The sequence below is a fragment of the Lactuca serriola genome, chromosome 8, assembly GCF_051521515.1.
Source record: "Lactuca serriola cultivar US96UC23 chromosome 8, Lser_US96UC23_V15, whole genome shotgun sequence".
Lineage (NCBI taxonomy): Eukaryota > Viridiplantae > Streptophyta > Magnoliopsida > Asterales > Asteraceae > Lactuca > Lactuca serriola.
Genome location: NC_136415.1, coordinates 117,422,213 through 117,432,727, shown reverse-complemented (window position 1 = coordinate 117,432,727; position 10,515 = coordinate 117,422,213). Strand labels below are relative to the sequence as shown.

Below are 10,515 nucleotides of genomic sequence, written 5' to 3'. Positions count from 1 at the left end.
AAGATTAATCTGAACCAAGTTATAGTATATGTTACAAGGGTTTCGTACATATAAAAAACGCCGACATCTGAGTTATAATGAAGAAGTTATGGCCCGTCGAAGTTTTACGACAAAACCGACACGACACTGCGCGGCGTAAATAGTGAATTTACGACAGAGTGATTTTTACCCTTAGCGATCTAAACAAAAGTCGTAGTGTTTTTTAAACCGAGAGTGTGCATAGAAAGAACGTCAAAATCTGACTTCGTATGAGGAAGTTATGATTTTTCTAAGATTTGACATAGCAGTGTACAACCCGAAATTCGAATTGTCGATTTTTGGCCGACGCAACCTTAACGGGAATCGAATATCTCGTTAATAGTAGGGCAACAGTAAAAGACAGACGAAAACGGACGTCGGATGAAGAAGTTATGAATTTTTAACGGACTTTTCTTGTCTCGGCCTGTTAAAAATACAACTTTAAAAATAAAGTCAAAATTAGCCGACAGAGTCTAAACGAAAGTTGTAGGGCACGGTCCCGCCTACGCGTGGATATAAAGAACGTAAAAAACGGAGTTTGTATGAACAAGTTATAAATTATAATATCATATTTACGTATTAAAATAAAGTATAAATCATATATACATATACATATATATATATATATATATATATATATATATATATATATATATATATACAAATGTATATATCATTAGAAAGGTATCGATGATGCGGTCATTATAAGACTATTGTTGAGTACTTTTGACATTAGTTTAGTACAAATATCGTTAAATCTATTTAAAATAGTATTATGAAGGGATGTTTAGTCGTTTATATAACTATAAGGTCATTAAGTAATTATGGAGGGTAGTTTCTGTAAATTCAATTACTATAAATAAGAGCCTTGGGCTCTTTTATTTCTTGCACCATTCTCTTGGTTCAAGAGTCTTTCTCTTCTTATCCCCCGAACATTTCGGTCCCTCGTGATTTGACTTCTCTTTCTGTAGTTTTAGTATAGTAAGATGAGCGCTGAAACGCTGCACGAATCTTTCTTAGAAAGATTCAGCGACGAAGTTCTGCCCCCTGCAGAGCTCGAATCCTAGCTAAAACTCCCTTGTAAGTAAGTTATGCTTACCCTATTTTAAATATAGTTTATATTTAAAATTAGTATTGTTATTATGAACTTATAATAAATATTTGGGCTATTATTATGACTTATATAAGTGTCGTTATAATATCTTTTTAACTACTCGCGGTACGGAGAATCTGGTTTAAAGGGCCGCATAGGATTGTTGGATTTCAATGTGTGCTATATGCCAAAATGGTCCTGCCCTCCAATGTTTTATGTCTGGCCCTTGTCTGTACATAGTGGTTGGAAAAAATTGTTTAAACGCTTATATAATAATAATAATAATAATAATAATAATAATAATAATAATAATAATAATAATAATGCTAAGACTAATAATTAGTCACGGTGAATATTAGACTAAAATCTAGTGGTAATAATACTAGGTTTCGTCGAAGGAAATTATATTGTTAAGAAGCGAAGCGCTATCCGAGTTTGGAAACATCACTTTAACAAGTGAGTGCATAGTTACTTTCATTTTACACATAGATATGAAGTATTTGATATAAATTACGTGCTATGTGTGCATATTATTTGAATACTTGTTGTCTATGCTGGATAAATGATTTTATACATGTTTTAAATGATTTAAACTGTATATTTATTTTATATCTACAAATATGTTGGGATAAAGCATGGGTAGATGAAATAGTTGGTGTGTGATGAAAGAAAATGATGAGAGATAGGTGATGATAGAAAGGTGATGATAATTAGGTAAATAGATGATGATGAATAGGTGATGTAGGATGAAAGGAGATACCATAACTTTAACCGGCAATGTGGCGATGTAGTCATCTACCAGAGTATAGATGACAACCACGGATTATTCTAGACAACCCCGTGGAAACACCAACAGGCTCATAACATGTAGGTGATGAATTACGAGTTTAGGCGATGTTGTAACTACGTATTCATGTGATGATACTCTAACCCTTACTATGAATTACAAGTTCTAGCAATGTTGTAACTACGTATTCATGCGATGATACCCCAACCCTTATTAGGCACGTATGGAGGGAGTAATCCCGGATCATTACTGTTTATGCGATGTAGGCGATGATCCTTAGGAAAAGTCCTTAGGAACGAACATGTAAGGAAATGCGATGTAAAGAGATGAGTGGTAAATACGATTTAGGAGATGACCCTTAAGGTAGTTCTTTAGGGAATATTAAAGGAAGAAAATGGGGATGAGTAATCGGGTTAATTGTTTGACATGTATTATGTGAAGAAACAAATTAACTATATTATTGTGGGTTAAAAACCCTATGTACTCACCAGGTTTCCCAACCTGACCCACTCAGTTTACTTTTATCACAGGTGACGATATGAAGTTACATTACACTGAGAGATTAAGGAGATATAGATCACTAGTGTAAATAAGTGTAAGTTCTGTTGATGCTTATGTTTCTGTATTGACGATGAAATCCCAAATGTTTTAAAATAAATAAAATACGTTTCATCGGAAGTGCTTTGATAACGTATTTATCGTGTTTTTTTTTTTTTTTTTCTGGGAACAAATTCCGCAACATTTTTTTTATTAAAAGAGGTACTCTGATTTTTAGCATAAACAAAATCGGTCTTTTCTGGCCGTGAAAATAGGGATGTCACAGTTGGTATCAGAGCATTAGTTTAAGCGAACTAGAAGTATGGATTTATTTCCAGACTTAAATTTAGAATGCTAAGCGATGATCGTGAGGAGTGAGTCTAGTAAATTTAGGTAATACACCTGAATTGACACAAGCACTAGTTTATTTTAGGAAAGATGCCTAAAATGCTTTTATGTGCTATATGCTATTATTTGTTCAGATCTATGGTCTGTTGCCGACCGGATATGGAAACCTTATGTGTTTAGGATTCTAAACGTACGAATACGATATTAGAACTAGCATATAAACGTTTTGAAGTGATAAAGAATATTTAAACGTCAATCCTAAATAAAGATCCAGATTCACCTTATTCGGTGTATAGATCAAAATGGCAAGAACCCGAAGTGGAGTCGGGAACACAAATGGAAACAAAAATCAACCCCCAATGATTGAGCAAATACCTATTGTAGTAGCCGCTCCTGAGCCAATCACGATGGTTGGAGTACAAGCGATAATCCAGATGATGTTGGATTGTCAAATGGAGGAAACAAGACGTTTACTTCAACAACATCGAGAGGAACTTACGATGCCTATTGAACAACTCGAACTGAATGATGGGCAGTCAGAAGGAGGGAACTACACTGGGACCGTTGGTCAAGCCGATGCACCGGTGATTAGGAGGATTAACCAAGGTGACAGAGTCGAGAGGAATGGATGTAAGTACAAGGATTTTCTAACTTGCAAGTCATCGACTTTCACTGGGAAGGAAGATGCGATCGGAGTTATGGATTGGATCTCGGAGATGGCGTTGGCCTTCATGATGTGTGGTTGCAGAGGCAAGTTACATACCACATTTGCAGTGCGTTAGTTTCGAGGAAGCGTTGTACGATGGTGGAACACCCTGGGGAAGACTCTAAGCCCTAATGAGCCCCTACAACCGACTTGGGAAGATTTTTTGGTGCATTTCAAGCACAAGTATTACTCAATGTTTTGAAAACCGGACTGGACATCGAATCGGATGTTTTACCGGTTCGATGGTTCAACTGGTCCGACCGGTCGGACCAGTCCTGAAAACCGGAAAAATCGGATATATATATATATATATATATATATATATATATATATATATATATATATATAAGAATTTGGAATAATAACTTTTTATTAGAAATTCAGATATTTATTATTGAATCCATATATGAAAATGTGTGTTGTGTTATGTGTAAAAGAATAAATTATATTTGTATATATTAAATATACGCAATGTGTTTGTCTTTTATATATGTAAATTAAGTAGTTGTGTAAAAAAAAATCTAACTAACATAGTAATGTGTGCTGTGTAAATTGCAAAGGAGATTGTAGAGAAAGTAATATAGTGTAAAGGAATATAGAAGAGTTACATTTGAGGAATCCCACATCGATGGGTGAGAAGGAAATACAAAGCAAAGTGAGTAAATAAAAGGAAGCAATATCACAACTTAGTGGAACAAACGAAGTTACATCGGCTTGCTCCTTTTGGGCCGGCTTGCTCCTTTGGGCTGGATGTAAGAAAATCATTTTTCTCAATAAACCGGTTGAACCAAGCCGGTTTCTTACGGTTTTTAACTGAACCGACGGTTTTTTACAGGTTGGCTTACAAGCGGTTTTTTGGGGATGATCCTTAGGAAAAGTCCTTAGGAACGAACATGTAAAGAAATGCGATGTAAAGAGATGAGTGGTAAATACGATATAGGAGATGACCCTTAAGATAGTTCTTTAGGGAATATTAAATGAAGAAAATGGGGATGGGTAATCGGGTTAATTGTTTGACATGTATTATGTGAAGAAACAAATTAACTATATTATTGTGGGTTGAAATCCCTACTCACCAGGTTTCCCAACCTGACCCGCTCAGTTTACTTTTATCACAGGTGACGATATGAAGTTACATTACACTGAGAGATTAAGGAGATATAGATCACTAGTGTAAATAAATGTAAGTTCTGTTTATGCTTATGTTTTTGTATTGTCGATGACATCCCAAATATTTTATAATGAATAAAATACATTTCATCGAAAATGCTTTGGTAACGTATTTATCGTGTTTTTTTTTTTTTTTTTTTTTTTTTTTTCTGTGAACAAATTCCGCAACATTTTTATTAAAAGAGGTACTCTAATTTTTATAAAGCATAAACAAAATCGGTGTTTTCTGGCCGTGAAATTGGGGATGTCACAAGTTTAAATTCCAATAATGCATTAGCAAATGAAAAATAAATCACTGAGAAAACGAAAAATTGTAGAACATGCATAAATCAGTGAGAAAATATCCATACTCCATTCCAACAGAATTAGAATTCATGATTCCATTCCAACAAAATTGGAATTCGTGATTCCATACAATTCATGAACAAATGCCATTGATCTTCTTCAATGGTCCATAATCGATTGATTCCAACCATTCTTACGAGAATGACATTTTGTGAGACTAATACCAAATGAGAATTACGTTCTACAAGAATACCATTTCCAACCTCCAGATCCTTTTCTGATAATCAAAAGGAAATATCAAACTAATAATCCAACTTAAAATTAAAGTTCAGTGAAAATTTCAAGTAGTCTTACTTGATACCAGTAAAAATAGATGACAACTCTTATTCTTCCTTCTCTGCTATTCCCATCGAAACACGTGTTTTTAGACATTTGAGTTGTATGTATCTCATGATCAAGAAAAGATGGTTACTTGAGGCAAAAGTGAACCCATAAGTGTTGAGCATAGAGCAGTACAACTCCAATTGTTATGATATACCTGTGATTTAATTGATTATTAGCATTTTGAATCGTTTTATTTGAAATTATTTTGTGCACAATGATATTTACTTACACTGCCCATCGAACACCATGGCTTGCAAATGAAGAAGAGATAGGGGTGTCAGGATCCATGGCATAATATGGTACTAAACCAACAATCATTGCAGACACCAACATATATAACATGCAGCATATAGATAGTGTAGCTCCAATTCCCAAAGGCATATCCCTTGGAGGGTTCTTCACCTGTACAATTCCCCAAAAGGTTAGTTTAGACATTTGACTAATAGTCATATATGTTGAAATTTTTAAGGGGAGATTGAGGGAGTAGCTATATAGAAGATCATGTACCTCTTATGTTGTGTTGGCAACTGAATCAAACCCTATGTATGAAAAGAAGACAGTAGAAGCTCCAGCAAGCATCCCATCGACTCCAAATGGGATGTACCCAACAGGAAGTCTATACCCAATCCATCCACTTTTGAACTCTAGATATCCACCCGCTAAAATAATAAAAATAATAACACAAATGTTTGCAGTCGTGACCACTGATTGCACGAAAGTGCTCTGTAACATTCAAATTTCATAAAACAAACATGTTTAACAACAGTTCCAACACAACTTGGTGAAGAAAAAAAATGATCTTTGGAAGAAGATGAAGGAATACCTCTTTGATTCCAACACATAATAGCACTGTAACAATAAACACCAAGAAAGCTGCACAAGGGTCGACCACAATACCAAGTGAAGGAATTGAATGGTATGCTAGAAAAAATGGTAGACTATCTGAACCTCCAAAGAGCAATGCCTGGATATATTTGATTTCAGAATACCAATTAAGTCCAGAAAGTAGCATCATTGCCTATTACTTTCATATACGTACCAGATTAGGAGAAATACCACAAAACCCCATCGCACCAACCTCTTCTTCTTCCGTCGAGCTAATGCCACCGAAGCCCCACCTGTCGTCGGACCCTCTTCTGGTCTCACCCCTTACTCTATCTTTTGTTCCTATCGAGTGAAGCCTTCGAAGATTCGATTAACCGCTGCTCCATCTCCCCCTTCGACCTCGTGAGTCCCCAGAGATATCCTCTTTTCCATCGATGGCAATCGATTTTTGTAGAACTCAATATCGATTTTGTAGTCTATTCCAATTTTGCAGATCGGCCAAGATTTGGTTTTTAGATAAAGAGAGGAATGAGATATAAACCGGATAGATTAGGTTAAAAGTCAATACCATGATTATAGGGATTACTTTTGGAGGTTACTAAACAAATTACTAAATTATCCTTATTTATTTATTTAATTATTTAATTTTTTATTTAATTTTGATTTACCCACATTTATGCATACAATAACACAATAATTACTTTAAATACCTGAACCTAGCTCTATCTCTCTCTCTCTCTCTCTCTATATATATATATATATATATATATATATATATATATATACTAGAAAAGTTATAGGCCTGTGCTAAGCACGGTCCACGGAGGATAATAATATTTCTTTTACCATAATCTAAAATATAATGCGCTAATGAAAATGTATGGATTTTCAATGTCAAAGCATGAATAAGAAAAGGAAAATGGAAGTGTATTCTTTTAACAAAGTAAATAAAAGTTCAGTTTCATATTTTTTGCAAGATTGTTGTAACTGTTCATAGTTAAATTTTGCGGCTCGTGGCTAAGCACCACCTGTGAAAGGTAATTTGGGTATTTGAAAACATTATGGTAGAATCTTATGATTTTTATAGTGTTTGTATATTGGAACACATTAAACACTAAAATATAAAAGTTTACATCCACAGTGTATAAACAGGCAATAAGTTGCGCCATTAACCCTCTCTGAAAGTGTGAAGTTTTTACCTTAGTGTGATGTATATGTTTATTGATAAACCGTTCTTTAGTTTCATTGATTTGTTTTTTTCATCAACTTGTTAACTATGATTATATCCGATCTTTCTCTTACTACGATTATAAGCAGAAGTATATTGTCTATATTAAATATTATCATGTTGCAGTGACTTTATATATGTTTCATAATACAACGACAAGGTTCATGTGATTGTTGATCCTAGTTCAAAAGTAAAACAAAGTTGTCCATCATTTTAGAGTGTCATTGGTAGAGGCTTAAATATTTGTTGTCGATGCACTCTTTCAGCTCAAATTATACAACTTAAATGAAGTAGAATGCATATTTATTTGTGTTTGAATTTCACAACATATAAGCAAACAGGAGCCATGAAGATCAGGGCCATACATCACCTCAAGTTGGTCTGTTGGGAACTCTTATCTTGTTATTTATCTATTGATATATTTGCAGATTGATTATCCGATCTTCTTCAGCTATTCTTTTGCGAATCCAGGTGTTGTAGTTAAGACCTCATATCAATAATCATTACGATAAGGTAGTTATAATATTACCACAATAAAAACATAGCTAGGATAGAGTAAGACAAAAAGATGCCAAATATGGCACAAAATGAAGTGGAATAACTATAGGAAAGAAAAGTCAATGAACCTTAGCTTTTGAATTATGGTTCCTAGTGTTAATAAACTGTGTGCTTACATCAATATAAGACAGTACAGTGAAGTGAATTGAGGATAAACAAAGGTTGCACAAAAATAGTAATTTACTCTACAGGATAATTTAACCAATGCTAAAGTCATTGCATAAATGACACAAAAAAAAATGTCGTGTTATCACCTCAAAGAATGAGAGTGATTTTAGTCCTTACCTTGAGAACATAAATAAATGGCATGTGATTGACTATCCAATTAAAAAAAATCCAAATTTGTAAGTAATTTAAAATTTGTGGTTGTTTGCATACCACATCTTTCTCCGGTACATCCTTGCATTCTCTAAACTTTGTGAACCTTTTTGCTTGTTTTGTGCTCTGTGAGAGGAAAGTCGGGACAAATATATACAAGTTAAAGGACAAGATAGTAATATTATCAAGGCAAGAGAAAAAATAGCATGTCATCGATTTTTGATAGTCTAGTACTCAAATTAGACAATACTAGCTAAAGATAATGAAAATATTAATATTGATACTTTCATTAGCCTCAATGCAAGCAACATGTTGATATTTTACAGCTGAATAAAGATAGATTTGTTTAAGATGACATTGAAGGGGATGATACTCACCTCTTAATACTTTCTTGCATGAAGAGCATTAAGATTATAAGACTAAACCATTCAGCAGCCACACATGTAAATTTATTGATAATAGATCACGCACAAAGGATAGATGGCAACATCAACAAAAGGGTCATGCAAGTGCAAACTCTATTCTCATTAAGATTATAGAACTTAATAAATCTTTTAACATGCTAAATGTAAATAAGGTATGCTAGTTTAAGCCACATGAGTAGCTACAAAGTACCATTGGGAGTGATGTATATAGATTTACCTGAATGTAAATGATGTCAGGTTGAATAGTATCTTCAGCAGATAACCAACGAATGGTTGTTTTCTCATTTCCTAGCTCTTTTTTCATCAACCCTTCAAATTTAAGTACAATTCCATGACAACGTTATAGTGGTGAACAACGCACGTGATATTATACACACAAATCAATTGAAATAATGTCAAACAGATAAAAAGCATCTAGGATATTAGTCTTCAATTACAATGGTGTACTTAACAGGAAATTATAATTAAGTCAAGAGGTGGCGAGATGGGGTTTTAACTAAAACTGAAAAGCAGGAGATGAAAGGCATGAGGGAAGCATGCCGTGGGTTTTCAAAGGCTGAAATGTGATTTGGTAGTAATCCACACCCATGTTTGACCACTAAAACAGCCAAATCTGTCAGGAATAAATTTCAATTACCAATAGATATTAGTTCTTAAAAATAAAAAAATAATAGTTTGTCCAAGCATCTTCCCAACACGAACATCAAATTAGCCTATGAATATGAAGTGCTTATTTAGTTTACTAATCTTATAAAAGGTATATAGTTAACAAGTGAGTAGAAAATAATTTCATATATTTTTTTTTCATATTCTTGTTTCATCTTGTTGAATTATGCAAGCATTTAAGATTTTTTCAAACAACAAAGATTCGAGCCAGGGGGCAGGTTTTTCGAACATGATGATTCAACCTACAAATTATGAGTTAAAAAAATCAAAATTTGATGAAATTATCTATAAGAAATTGGAAATTTGAAGTGAACCACTAAATTTCTTCGAAACGGAGGCCAATATTCCCTTGTAAATTAGTGGTTTTGTTTGAGGGTTCTTCAAGTGAAAACCAATTATAGAGAGGCACAAAATCCATAAGCTTTTTCCAAACTTTAGAATACATTCCCGATTATGTTCAAACAAAGAAAGAATGGACGTCTGTCAATCGTTGAAGAAAATGTAAAAAAACAAATAAACCAAAAATTGACATAATCAAACTCACCTTTTTGGACGGCGGTCAATCGTTGAAGATAGAACATTAGGGTACCCACCACTGCCAATTGTTGATGTAGGAAGAGGGAGATGAATAAAACACCAATCAAACAAATTAATCTGGATGAAGAATTGCGATTAGGAAAAGAGAATCGGTAGATGAATGCAGACTGCATATGTGTTTGTTGGTGGATTAAGGGGAGTCCAAGATGAAACGGATGGATCTATATCTACACCAAAGTCGGCCAAATACACTCCTTCAAGGTCTGTGGCGTCGTTTAGAAGGTAGGACACGTGGCGTCAACAAAACCTTGTAGTTATAATTTAGGAGGCACAAGATAAATAGCGTTTTTATATATAACCAAGCGAATGTCCGCGCGTTGCACAAAAACACCTATATAGTTGAAGTCTTTACAAATATATGATTTTTTAAATATAACAATAACGTTGTTGTTAAATTTGATATCATAATTTGTATATACTAAATTGATATAATATATTGTTTATTTTGAATTATATAATAATATATACATTTATTATAACTTCATAATCTCAATTGTTTGAATGACTTCTACCCACGAGTTACACATGAATAAAATTAAATATAATATATGATTTGATGTTATTTATAGT

General features: G+C 33.7%; 1 protein-coding gene and 1 pseudogene across 2 annotated transcripts; both read right to left on the bottom strand.

The window, feature by feature from the left end:
- Positions 1-5,009: 5,009 nt before the first annotated feature.
- On the bottom strand, positions 5,010-6,816 carry LOC145069603 (cationic amino acid transporter 3, mitochondrial-like; annotated as a pseudogene). The gene is made up of 6 exons (XR_013689569.1): positions 6,368-6,816; positions 6,152-6,292; positions 5,836-6,051; positions 5,558-5,730; positions 5,299-5,482; positions 5,010-5,221 (listed from the first exon to the last, which is right to left on the bottom strand). The product of XR_013689569.1 is annotated as a cationic amino acid transporter 3, mitochondrial-like (transcript).
- A 726-nt stretch (positions 6,817-7,542) lies between these two features.
- LOC145070292 (uncharacterized) lies at positions 7,543-10,186 on the bottom strand. Its single transcript, XM_079017228.1, has 4 exons — positions 9,893-10,186; positions 8,900-8,991; positions 8,318-8,383; positions 7,543-7,868 (listed from the first exon to the last, which is right to left on the bottom strand). Exons 1-4 carry the CDS (start codon positions 10,056-10,058, stop codon positions 7,833-7,835), a joined length of 360 nt encoding a protein of 119 aa, XP_078873354.1. The 5' UTR covers positions 10,059-10,186; the 3' UTR covers positions 7,543-7,832.
- Positions 10,187-10,515: the final 329 nt, after the last annotated feature.

What these genes read in the sequence shown, in the direction of transcription:
- LOC145070292 (XM_079017228.1), bottom strand. Translation starts at nt 10,058, where the DNA reads ATGCAGTCTGCATTCATCTACCGATTCTCTTTTCCTAATCGCAATTCT. An exon ending in CTGACATCATTTACATTCAG is followed by an intron (nt 8,384 to 8,899) that starts GTAAATCTATAT and finishes TTCCTCTCACAG; the next exon opens with AGCACAAAACAAGCAAAAAG. An exon ending in ATGTACCGGAGAAAGATGTG is followed by an intron (nt 7,869 to 8,317) that starts GTATGCAAACAA and finishes TATTGATATGAG; the next exon opens with GTCTTAACTACAACACCTGG.